Source organism: Stegostoma tigrinum, unplaced genomic scaffold, assembly GCF_030684315.1.
Source record: "Stegostoma tigrinum isolate sSteTig4 unplaced genomic scaffold, sSteTig4.hap1 scaffold_381, whole genome shotgun sequence".
Lineage (NCBI taxonomy): Eukaryota > Metazoa > Chordata > Chondrichthyes > Orectolobiformes > Stegostomatidae > Stegostoma > Stegostoma tigrinum.
This window is the reverse complement of record NW_026728309.1, coordinates 94,569-107,296: the sequence shown is the minus strand read 5'-3', so window position 1 is coordinate 107,296 and position 12,728 is coordinate 94,569. Positions and strand designations below refer to the sequence as shown.

The following is a 12,728-nucleotide window of genomic DNA, read 5'->3' as shown; positions in this document are numbered from 1 at the left end:
CTCTCTCTCTCTACATACTCACTCTCTCTCTCTCTCTACATACTCACTCTCTCTCTCTCTCTCTACATACTCACTCTCTCTCTCTCTACATACTCACTCTCTCTCTACATACTCACTTTCTCTCTCTCTCTCTCTCTCTACATACTCACTCTCTCTCTCTCTCTACATACTCACTCACACTCTCTCTCTCTCTACATACTCACTCACACTCTCTCTACATACTCACTCACACTCTCACTCTCTCTCTCTCTCTACATACTCACTCACACTCTCTCTCTCTCTCTCTACATACTCACTCCCACTCTCTCTCTCTCTACATACTCACTCTCTCTCTCTCTACATACTCACTCACACTCTCTCACTCTCTCTCTCTCTCTACATACTCACACTCTCTCACTCTCTCTCTCTCTCTACATACTCTCACTCTCTCTCTCTCTACATACTCACTCACACTCTCTCACTCTCTCTCTACATACTCACTCACACTCTCTCTCTCTCTACATACTCACTCTCTCTCTCTACATACTCACACTCTCTCTCTCTCTACATACTCACACTCTCTCTCTCTCTACATACTCACTCTCTCTCTCTCTCTCTCTACATACTCACTCTCTCTCTCTCTCTCTACATACTCACTCTCTCTCTCTCTCTACATACTCACTCACACTCTCTCTCTACATACTCACTCACACTCTCTCTCTCTCTCTCTCTCTACATACTCACTCACTCTCTCTCTCTCTCTCTCACTCAGACGGACTTGGGGAGGGAGGGTGGCAGATCTCAATGGGAACTGCTTCCTGTTTCCGCCATTTGTCCACGTGTCTGTGTGTTCTGCCTGTGTTTGAGTCTGAGCCCTGCCCTGGTGTGGGGGGGGGGGGGGTGGTGTGGGCCGGGGTCTCCCCACCCTCCGCCTGTGTCCCTTGTGCTCACTGCTGCCTGCCCTGTCCCTCAGGCACACGCTGCGGCCACTCGATACACTGCAGCCGGGGGCAGTGCGACATTGTCGCGGAGTGTATTGGCTCCGGCAACAAAGTAACCCGGAGGGAGTGAGAACAGGCTCCCCACACCAACATGGACAGCCTTCAGTTCCTGTCGTGTTGCTGCCTGGTCTTCACGGTTTGGATGTTCGGCACAGGCCTGTAAGTAATCCCCGAGCGAGGGAACTAACTGCCTGAAACATCCCCCTGATCAATATCAGCCCCTGAAACCCCTCCTGATCAATATCTCTGATCAGCTTCACCCCCGAAACTCCCCCTGATCAATATCACCCCTCCTGATCAATATCTCTGATCAGCTTCACCCCCTGAAACCCCTCCTGATCAATATCTCTGATCAGCTTCACCCTCGAAACTCCCCCCGATCAATATCACCCATCCTGATCGATATCTCTGATCAGCTTCACCCCCGAAACTCCCCCTGATCAATATCACCCCTCCTGATCAATATCTCTGATCAGCTTCACCCCCGAAACTCCCCCTGATCAATATCACCCCTCCTGATCAATATCTCTGATCAGCTTCACCCCCGAAACTCCCCCGATCAATATCTCTGATCAGCTTCACCCCCGAAACTCCCCCTGATCAATATCACCCCTCCTGATCAATATCTCTGATCAGCTTCACCCCCGAAACTCCCCCTGATCAATATCTCTGATCAGCTTCACCCCCGAAACTCCCCCTGATCAATATCACCCCTCCTGATCAATGTCTCTGATCAGCTTCACCCCCGAAACTCCCCCTGATCAATATCTCTGATCAGCTTCACCCCCGAAACTCCCCCTGATCAATATCTCTGATCAGCTTCACCCCTCGAAACTCCCCCTGATCAATATCACCCCTCCTGATCAATATCTCTGATCAGCTTCACCCCCGAAACTCCCCCTGATCAATATCACCCCTCCTGATCAATATCTCTGATCAGCTTCACCCCCGAAACTCTCCCTGATCAATATCACCTCCTGAAACATCCCCTTATCAATATCTCTGATCAGTTTCACCTCCTGAAACATCCCCCTGATTGATATCAGCTCCTGAAACCCCTCCTGATCAATATCTCTGATCAATTTCACCCCCTAACTCCCCCAGATCAATATCACCCCCGAAACCCCTCCGGATCAATATCTCAGATCAGTTTTAGCTCCTGAAACATCCCCTCATCAGTATCTCTGATCAGTTTCACCTCCCGACCCCCTGAAACTCTCCCTAATCAATATCTGATCAGTACCACATACCCCTTGAAACATAGCTGATCAATATCTCCAAGATAACAGAGTGTGGAGCCGGATGAACACAGCAGGCCAAGCAGCATCTCAGGAGCACAAAAGCTGACGTTTCGGACCTTATCTCTGATCAATATCTCTAATCAGCTTCACCTCCCCCGATCAATATCTATGATTAGTTTCACCTCCTCCACCCCCCGAAACTTCCTCTAATCAATACTGCCGATCAGTTTCACCTCCCCCGATCAATATCGCCAATCAGTTTCAGCTCCCCCGATCAATATCGCCGATCAGTTTCACCTCCACTGATCAATATCGCTGATCAGTTTCAGCCCCCCCAACTCCCTGAAACTAGCCTTGATCAATATCTCTGATCAGTTCCACAGTTGCCGAAAACACCCCCGATCAAAATCTCTTCTCAGTTTCACCTCCCCCATCCCCCGAAATGCCCCCTGATCAATATCTGATCAGTTCCGCATACCCCACCTCTTGAAACTCTCCCTGATCATTATCTCTGATAAGTGTCACCCCCCACCCTCCCCCCCCAGCCTCTAAAGGCCAAGGCCCTACCCCAGATCTTAAGAGGGATTCTCTGAAAATCAAACCCCCTCCCCAAATCTTAGAGGATTCCCTCAGAAGCCAAGCCACATTTCACCTCCCCCCACCTTCAAAATAACCCACCCTGAACTTCAGATAACATGGTGTGGAGCTGGATGAACACAGCGAGCCAAGCAGCATCAGAGGAGCAGGAAAGCTGACGTTTCGGGTCGGGACCCTGCTTCAGAAATGAGGGGAGGGGGAAGGGGATTCTCTAATAAATAGGGAGAGACGGGGAGCCGGATAGAAGATGGTTAGAGGAACACCCTGAACTTCCCCTGAATCTTTGAGGAATCCCGGGCATTCGGGACGCTTGCCTTTTGTGGGGCAGTGTATTGAGTGTAGGAGTTGGGAGGGTCATGTTGGGGCTGTGGTTAGGGCCACTTTCGGAATATGGTGTGTAATTCTGGTCTCCTTGCTATAGCGAGGATGTCGTTAACCTCGAAAGGGCTCAGAAAAGATTTACAAGGGCGCTGCTTGGCTTGGAGGGTTTGAGCTGTAGGGAGAGGCTGGATAGAGTTACACAGCGCAGAAACTGGTCAACCAGTCTGTGTCAGACATAACCCCAAACGAAACTGCCCACTGCTGGACCTTATTCCTTTCTGACGTGTGGACTTATCCGAAATCTTTTGAATATTGTAACTGTGCCCGCGCGCCCCACTTCCTCTGGAAGTCAACGCAACGGGAAAAAACACAGCAAAAAAATTTGCTTCTCATGTCTTTTCTCCCCTCACGCCTCAAAGCATGCCCCCTAGTCTTGAAATACCCCACCCTAGGAAAACGACACCTACCTACTGCTAACTGTACCGATGCTCCTCATGACTTTAACCTTGTATTTTTCAGTATGAGCGCACCCTGTTCTTCTCAACGCTGATCAGTCGAGGCCCAGTGTCTTTCGCTGCTCTCGATAAGGCAGTCCGTTCATTCCCAGGGAGGTGGGCATGGGGGGGTGGCACGGTGGCTCAGTGCTTAGCGCTGCTGCCTCATGGCACCAGGGTTCGATTCCACCCTCGGGCGACCGTCTGTGTGGAGTTTGCACACTCACATCTGGGCACTCCGGGTCTCTCCCACGGTCCAGGGATGTGCGGGTTAGGGTGGTTTGGCCGTGCTAAATTGTCCCATAGTGCCCAGGGATGTGCGGGTTAGGGTGGATTGGCCGTGCTAAATTGTCCTGTAGTGGCCAGGGATGTGCGGATTAGGGTGGATTGGCCGTGCTAAATTGTCCTGTAGTGCCCAGAATGTGCGGGTTAGGGTGGGATTGGCCGTGCTAAATTGTCCTGTAGTGCCCAGGGATGTGCGGGTTAGGGTGGGTTGGCCGTGCTAAATTGTCCCATAGTGCCCAGGGATGTGTGGGTTAGGGTGGATTGGCCGTGCTAAATTGCCCCGTAGTGCCCAGAATGTGCGGGTTAGGGTGGGTTGGCCGTGCTAAATTGTCCCATAGTGCCCAGGGATGTGTGGGTTAGGGTGGATTGGCCGTGCTAAATTGCCCCGTAGTGCCCAGGGATGTGCGGGTTAGGGTGGATTGGCCGTGCTAAATTGTCCCGTAGTGCCCAGGGATGTGCGGGTTAGGGTGGATTGGCCGTGCTAAATTGTCCCGTAGTGCCCAGGGATGTGTGGGTTAGGGTGGATTGGCCGTGCTAAATTGTCCCGTAGTGCCCAGGGACGTGCGGGTTAGGGTGGATCGGCCGTGCTAAATTGTCCCGTAGTGCCCAGGGATGTGGGGGTTAGGGTGGATCGGCCGTGCTAAATTGTCCCATAGTGCCCAGGGATGTGCGGGTTAGGGTGGATTGGCCGTGCTAAATTGTCCCGTAGTGCCCAGGGATGTGCGGGTTAGATTGGATTGGCCGTGCTAAATTGTCCCATAGTGCCCAGGGATGTGTGGGTTAGGGTGGATCGGCCGTGCTAAATTGTCCCATAGTGCCCAGGGATGTGGGGGTTAGGGTGGATCGGCCGTGCTAAATTGTCCCGTAGTGCCCAGGGATGTGCGGGTTAGGGTGGATTGGCCGTGCTAAATTGTCCCATAGTGCCCAGGGATGTACAGGTTAGGGTGGGTTGGCCGTGCTAAATTGCCCCGTAGTGCCCAGGGATGTGCGGGTTAGGGTGGATTGGCCGTGCTAAATTGTCCCGTAGTGCCCAGGGATGTGCGGGTTAGGGTGGATTGGCTGTGCTAAATTGTCCCGTAGTGCCCAGGGATGTGCGGGTTAGGGTGGGATTGGCCGTGCTAAATTGTCCCGTAGTGCCCAGGGATGTGCGGGTTAGGGTGAGCTACCAGACGCAGGGTTAGAGGGATAGGGTAGTGGGAGTGGGTCTGGGTGAGATGCTGTTCAGAAGATCGGCGCACTTTGATGGGATGAATGGCCTGCTTCCACACGGTAGGGATTCTATGACTGTGTTGAATTGACCTATATTTGCAGCCTAAAGATCGAAATGGTGCGAAACTTGAAAGGATGCAGAAAAAAATTAACAAGGATGTGCCCGGGTTTGGGGGGGTTTGAACTTGAGGGAGAGGCTGGGGCTGTTTTCCCCGGAGCGTCGGAGGCTGAGGTGGGGTGGGCACCTTATAGAGGTTTATAAAACCATGAGGGGCATGGGCAGGGGGGATAGACAAGGTCTTTTACCCCAGGGGTAGGGGGAGCCCAAAACTAGAGGGGCATAGGTTTAAGGTGAGAGGGAACGGGACCTGAGGGGTAACTTTTTCACACAGAGGGTGGTGCGTGTATGGAAGGAGGAAGTGGGTGGGGGCTGGTACAGTGACAGCATTTAAAAGGGATCGGGATGGGGACATGGATAGGAAGGGCTTAGAGGGATAGGGGGGCAAGTGGGATTGGATTAATTTCGGATATGTGTGTCAGCACGGGTCTCTTCCTGTGCACTATAACTGTAGGACCTCACTCCGCATGATGTCTCTGTACCGCAGCCTTTGCTCCCGAGATCGGGTTGTGGTGGGAGGGGGTTTTAACTTTCTAAACCTTCACTGGAACTGCCAACGTGTTATGCACTTGGTAGGAGAGGAATTGTTTTCAGCTACAGCAACACGAAATGGGGTAGGGGAGGTGAGTGCGGTGTCAGTTGGGCAGTGTTTTGGGAACCAGTGAGCATAATTCTATTTGTAATGACGGGATAGGATCTCTGCAGGTTAAAATTGCAGGAAGGACAGTTTGGATGGTATGAGGCAGGATCGTTCAAAAGTTGACCGGGGAAGCAAATGTTCACAGGTCATTGAACACGAGATAACGAGAGCCCAGGGACAGTATGCTCCTGTTCGGGCGAACAGCCAGGCCGGTAGGTGTGGGGAATGCTGGACGACTGGAGAAATTGAGGTTCTAGTGAAGGTAAAGTGTGTGTACAAATGTATATAGGCAAATGTGGGAGCTTTAGAGAGAGTGCAGGGGAGATTTACCAGGATGCAGCCCGGACTGGGCACGTGGAGGATAGTAAAATGCAGGGTAGACTGATCTGAGAGTAGGAGAACAGGTCGGCGCAGCATCGTGGGCCGAAGAGCCTGAGCTGGGCTGTGCTCTGTGTGTCAACATGGATGGAGTGAATCTCTATAAGAGCGTAAGGTGTATTTTTAAAAGGGAGATCAGGAGGTGGGACATGAGGGGCTTTTGGAAAATGAGGGCAAGGAGAATCCAAAGGGATTTGATAAATACTTTAAGGACAAAAAAGGTAACTAGGGAGAGAGGGTGGTCCTTTAGGGGCTCCCTAAGTGTGTGGAACAGCAGGAGCTGCAGCGGGGAGTCGGGGGGGAGTAGATACTAAGTGAGTATTTTACATCTGTGTTCCCTGTGGGGAAGAATGTGGAAGCTAGAGAACAGCCAGAGCGGGGCGCAAATAAATAGCGAACACTTTGAAAAATGTTGATGTTATAGACAATAGGTGCTGGAGTAGGCCATTCGGCCCTTCGAGCCAGCACCACCATTCATTATGATCATGGCTGATCATCCACAATCAGTATCCTGCTCCTGCCTTACCCCCGTAACCCTTGATTCCACTATCTTTAAGAGCTCTATCCATCTCTTTCTTGAAAGTATCCAGAGACTTGGCCTCCACTGCCTTCTAGAGCAGAGCATTCCATATATCCACCACTCTCTGGGTGAAGAAGTTTTTCCTCAACTCTTGTTCTAAATGGCTCCCCCTTATTTTTAAACTGTGTCCTCTGGTTCTGGACTCCCCCCATCAGCGGAAACATGCTTCCTGCCTCCAGAGTGTCCAATCCCTTAATAATCTTCTACGTCTCAATCAGATCCCCTCTCATCCTCCTAAACTCCAGTGTATACAAGCCCAGTCCCTCCAATCTTTCAACATATGATAGTCCCGCCATTCCGGGAATTGACCTCGTGAACCTATGCTGCACTCCCTCAATAGCAAGAATGTCTTCCTCAAATTGGGAGACCAAAACTGTACACGATACTCCAGGTGCGGTCTCACCAGGGCCCTGTACAGCTGCAGAAGGACCTCTTTGCTCCTATACTCAATTCCTCTTGTGATGAAGGCCAGCGTGCCATTCGCTTTCTTCACTGCCCACAATATACAGAGGAAGAGGTGCCGGGGTATGGGGGGGGGGGGGCCTTCGAACGTAGCGAGTTGGAGAAATCCCTGGATTTAGTGGGAAATTAGGGAAGTGATTGGCGGGCCGGGCTGTTCCTCATCGGTGAGGGGGAGGGGGGTGCTGCAGGCGGAGGGACGTTTCCAACAGAGAGATGTGCAGGGGTTGTGGGGGGGGCGTCCTCTGTGGGGGGCATCAGCTACACTAACGAAAGTTACTGTTGTTTCCTTGTTCGCTCTTCCACCACCCCCCCCCCCACAACAATCTCTGCCCACCCACCCCCTCCCCCCCTCAAGGTCGGATGTGCAACGGATGATGTCCGGGGCCAGCACGGCAGATGTCCAGTTCCTGCCTTTTCTCACAACCGCCATTAAGTAAGTCCATGGCGGGGGGGGCGGGGGGGGGGAGGGCAGGGGATTGCGGAGGGGGTTTGGGAGTGCTGGCTGGGGGGGGGGGGGTGCCACAGAGCCCGAGCAGATCGGGTTGGGGCGGGGGGGGGGGCGGGGTGGTGCACGGGGAAACACGGCCGGGCCCGCTCGCCCTCCCCCCGGACGATTTGGGAGAGAGACCTGGCCATTCAGCCCCCTCTGCCCTGCGATAGGATGGCCCGACTGCATTTATGTATCCAAGCCGGCTTGGGATCCGTTCCCCCTGAATTGGACGTGCCTCCCCCTGCCCGCCCCCCGCCGCACTGCTTTCAGAAGGTGGGCGTGAGCTGCCATCTTGAACCGCTGCAGATCACCCCCCCCCCCAACCACAATGTGACCTTAGGGAGGGGGTTCCAGGATCTGGGGGCTCGGAGGGGAACGTGCAGGGGGCTGGTGTTCCCCTGTACCTGCTGCCCCTTGCCCCCCCCCAGGGGGGTAGAGGTCCCAGGCTTGGAAGGTGCTGACTTGGGGAGACGCTGTGGACAGGACACACTGCTGCGACTGAGCGGTCGGGGGGCAGAGGGAGCGGGGGCTTGTGGATGTGGTCCCAATCCAAGGTGGGTGGTGGGGGGGGTGCTGCTCTGTCCTTGGACAGTGTCGAGCTTTTTGACGGCTTGTCGGAGCTGCCCCCATCCGGGGCAATGGTGGGGGGGGGGGGGGTGTAATATTCCCTCACACTCCTGCCTTGTCGATGCTGGGACAGGGCTTTTGTGGGGAGTCGGGACAGGAGTCACTCGTTGCAGGATTCCCAGCCTCTGACCTGCTCTTGTAGCATCCCCCCCACCCGCATATCGATATGGGGCAGGGGGCTCGGGTCAGTTTCAGTCAATGGTAACCCCCTTCCGTTTCCTTTAATCCTTTGGATCTTGCTGTGCGCCAGATGGGGGCTGACTCAAACCCCCTCTTACGCCCTACCCATGGGCTCCCACCCTGACTTTGAGGAGGAGAGGTGGCGTTAGAGGAACAGGAGGCCCTGGTGGGATGGTATGGGCCAAAGGGCCTCATTTGTGGTTCCGATCTGAGGCTTTCTGCAGAGATGTCATACCATAGCTGGAGGCTATTGAGCCCATCGTCCATATGCTAGCCCTACTGCCTACCTGCTCCCGCTCTTCCGCGCCAATCTCCCGCCGTTAACACCCGCCAAGTCTCCAATTCCACCCAAAATCACCATCCTAATGCCCTCCCCTTGCCAAACCTTTCCAAGACAGTACATTCCATATCCTGACTCCTCTCTGCGGGTTGGGTTGGGGGGGAGAGATTTTCCTCACTACTCCCTTCACCTCGTTTGCACTTCCCTTCTCTCTTTTCCGAGCGGAATGCTTTCTCCCTATCTGCTGTGTCCAGCCCTCCCCCCACCGCTCGCGAATTTTGGAAGTCTCTCCCTCTCTCAGCCTCCCCCCACCGCCACCACTCCCAGGGAGGGCAGCATCCTCACGGTCCATCCTTATCCCTGAACGAGCACATCGCCGACTACCAAATCCCAGGCATCCCGCTCGCGGATGTTTATCCCGAATCGATGCTGAGGTGCTGGGAAACCAGTGGGGATTGACGACGCCAAAATTGGAAGTAGGTGGGGGGCCGGTACAGTGACAGCATTTAATAGGCATCGGGATGGAAGGGTTTAGAGGGATAGGGGCCAAACGGGACTGGTTGTGTTCGGATTACGGTCAGCATGGACGAGTTGGGCCGAAGGGCCTTGTGGTTGACTCTTAACTGCCCCCCTGGGACGATTAGGGGATGGGACAATAAATACTGGGCCAGGCCAGTCATGCCTCTCATCTGTGAATGAATAATATGAAATAATTGTGCAGAGAATGATCCAGGGATGGGGTAGTAGGAACTGCAGATGCTGGAGAATCTGAGATAACAAGGTGTGGGGCTGGATGGACACAGCAGGCCCAGCAGCATCAGAGGAGCAGGAAGGCTGACGTTTCGGCCTAGACCCTTCATCAGAAATGGGGCTGTATCTGAAGATGGGTCTAGGCCCAAAACGTCAGCTTTCCTGCTCCTCTGATGCTGCTGGGCCTGCTGTGTTCATCCAGCTTCACGCCCTGTTATCTCCCGATCCTAGGGATGATGGGCTCATCACATGAAGATTGTTTGAGCCGTCAGGGTATGGAGTTTAGAAGGATAAGGACTGGGGGATGGATCTGATCGAAATTTACGTAGAGAGGTTAGAGGGGACTTGGGGGAGAGACTGGCGCCCCAGAGAATGGCCTCAGGGTGAAGGGATGGCCCTTTCCAACTGAGACGAGGAGGAATTGGGGTGGACGAAGAGGGTGGGGGAGTCTGTGAACTCATTGTCACAGAGGCCAGAGGGACCAAGCCAGATCATTGAGATCTTTAAGACTGACGTGGCTAGGTTCCTGATTACTGCGGGATTTGGGGGTTGGGGGTGGGGGAGCGGAGTATTGGGGAGGGGGGGGCGTCAAAGGGTTGGGGATGAGAAACATAGTCCGTGCTCCCATATTGTATGGTCCCCCCGCCCCCAAACAGCCCCACCACTGTGACCCTCCTGTTTATTCGGGGGGGTGGGGGAGCGATAAAATCCTGTCTGACTCTCTTCCACCACTCACTCCCACCCAACAACCTCCCACCCCCACCCGCACACATCCCCACACCCCCCACCCCCACAACACCTGTACACCCTACCGATCCCACCCCACATGCCACCCTCCAACCCCCTCCACAGCCCCACAACACAACCCACGCCAGCACCACCCGACTCCCCCCCCTGCTCCCCCCACAGCCCCCACCCCCATAAAGCCCCTCATACGCTACCCCCACACCTCCCCAACTCCCAAACCCCCCTCCCCAAACCCCATTCCCAGCCTCGGTAACAGGAAAATCTCCCTCTCTCGTCACCGCCCCCGTCTCCTCCCCGTCCTCCCTCCCTCTCTCTGCCCCCCCCACCCTCTCTCTCTCTCTGCCCCCCCCACCCTTTCTCTCTCTCCCCCTCCCACCCTTTCTCTCTCTCCCCCTCCACCCTCTCTCTCTCTCTCTCTCCCCTCCACCCTCTCTGTCTCCCCTCCACCGTCTCTCTCTCCCCCTCCACCCTCTCTCTTCCCCCTCCACACTGTTTCTCTCCCCCCCCCCCACCACCGTCCCCCTCTCCCTGTCCTCCCCGCCCTCTGTCTCTCCTACCCCCACATCTCCTCCTGCCCCCATCCCTCCCACCTCTCTCTCTCCGCCAGCCCCCTCTCTCCCCAAAACGCCCTCTCTCTCCCCCCCCGCCGACTCCCCCGCTCCCCGCGCCGCCACGCCGGGACTAGGCCTCAAGTGGAGCCTGCGGCTCTCCTCCACCCCAGTCTCAAGCCGCAACACCTGAGCGTTGTCAGGGCATGGGGGGGGGACGGGGTATTGTTATGGGGGCGTTTGAGGGAATCGTAGAAAGCTTGAGGCTGTTTGACCAGCTCTGTTTCTGTTGCCCCCACCCCCCCCCCACCACAGTAACTGTGGATGGCTGTACTACGGCCAACTCAAGGCTGATTGGACGTTGATGACGGTCAACTCTATTGGCATCTCTCTGCAGATCTGCTACATCCTGGCCTACCTCTACTTCAGCAACGAGAAGGTGGGTGCTCGGCCGTGGACCTCCCCCTCAAATATCCCTGCAGGGTAGGGGGGTGCGGTGGGGTGGGCGGCTGACCCCCCCCCTCTCCCTCCAGCAGGGTGGGGCCAGGGTCCATCAGTAGGAGAGGGAGGTGGGGCCTCTTGGAGAAATTATCGTTGGTTGATGGGTGGGGGGTGGTGGGAGTCGGACTGTCGGCCTCTCGTCCCTAATCGCCCCCTCGAGCTGAGAGTCTCGCTCTCAGAGAGTCACACCCCGTGGCGGGGTCTGGAGTCACGTGTAGGCCCAGCGAGGGTTAGAGTTACTTCCCAAGACCACCCCTCAGCGCTGACCCTCCGACAGAGCCCGCTCCCTCAGCACTGACCCTCCGACAGCGCCCGCTCCCTCAGCGCTGACCCTCCGACAGCGCCCGCTCCCTCAGCGCTGACCCTCCGACAGCGTCCGCTCCCTCAGCGCTGACCCTCCGACAGCGCCCGCTCCCTCAGCGCTGACCCTCCGACAGCGCCCGCTCCCTCAGCGCTGACCCTCCGACAGCGCCCGCTCCCTCAGCGCTGACCCTCCGACAGCGCCCGCTCCCTCAGCGCTGACCCTCCGACAGCGCCCGCTCCCTCAGCGCTGACCCTCCGACAGCGCCCGCTCCCTCAGCGCTGACCCTCCGACAGCGCCCGCTCCCTCAGCGCTGACCCTCCGACAGAGCCCGCTCCCTCAGCGCTGACCCTCCGACAGCGCCCGCTCCCTCAGCGCTGACCCTCCGACAGCGCCCGCTCCCTCAGCGCTGACCCTCCGACAGCGCCCGCTCCCTCAGCGCTGACCCTCCGACAGAGCCCGCTCCCTCAGCGCTGACCCTCCGACAGCGCCCGCTCCCTCAGCGCTGACCCTCCGACAGCGCCCGCTCCCTCAGCGCTGACCCTCCGACAGCGCCCGCTCCCTCAGCGCTGACCCTCCGACAGCGCCCGCTCCCTCAGCGCTGACCCTCCGACAGCGCCCGCTCCCTCAGCGCTGACCCTCCGACAGCGCCCGCTCCCTCAGCGCTGACCCTCCGACAGCGCCCGCTCCCTCAGCGCTGACCCTCCGACAGCGCCCGCTCCCTCAGCGCTGACCCTCCGACAGCGCCCGCTCCCTCAGCGCTGACCCTCCGACAGCGCCCGCTCCCTCAGCGCTGACCCTCCGACAGCGCCCGCTCCCTCAGCGCTGACCCTCCGACAGCGCCCGCTCCCTCAGCACTGACCCTCCGACAGTGCCCCGCTCCCTCAGCACTGACCCTCCGACAGCGCCCGCTCCCTCAGCGCTGACCCTACGACAGTGCCCACTCCCTCAGCACTGACCCTCCGACAGTGCCCTCTCCCTCAGCACTGACCCTACGAC

At 56.5% G+C, this 12,728-nt stretch overlaps 1 protein-coding gene across 1 annotated transcript in view; it reads left to right on the top strand.

Moving 5' to 3' along the window:
* Positions 1-830: 830 nt before the first annotated feature.
* Positions 831-12,728, top strand: part of slc50a1 (solute carrier family 50 member 1) — a 54,252-nt gene continuing 42,354 nt past the window's right edge. Inside the window, exons 1-3 of the mRNA XM_059643987.1 lie at positions 831-1,139; positions 7,661-7,738; positions 11,243-11,366. Of these exons, the coding sequence (XP_059499970.1) occupies positions 1,072-1,139; positions 7,661-7,738; positions 11,243-11,366 (270 nt within the window). The 5' untranslated portion in view covers positions 831-1,071. The remainder of the gene's footprint in view (positions 1,140-7,660; positions 7,739-11,242; positions 11,367-12,728) is intronic.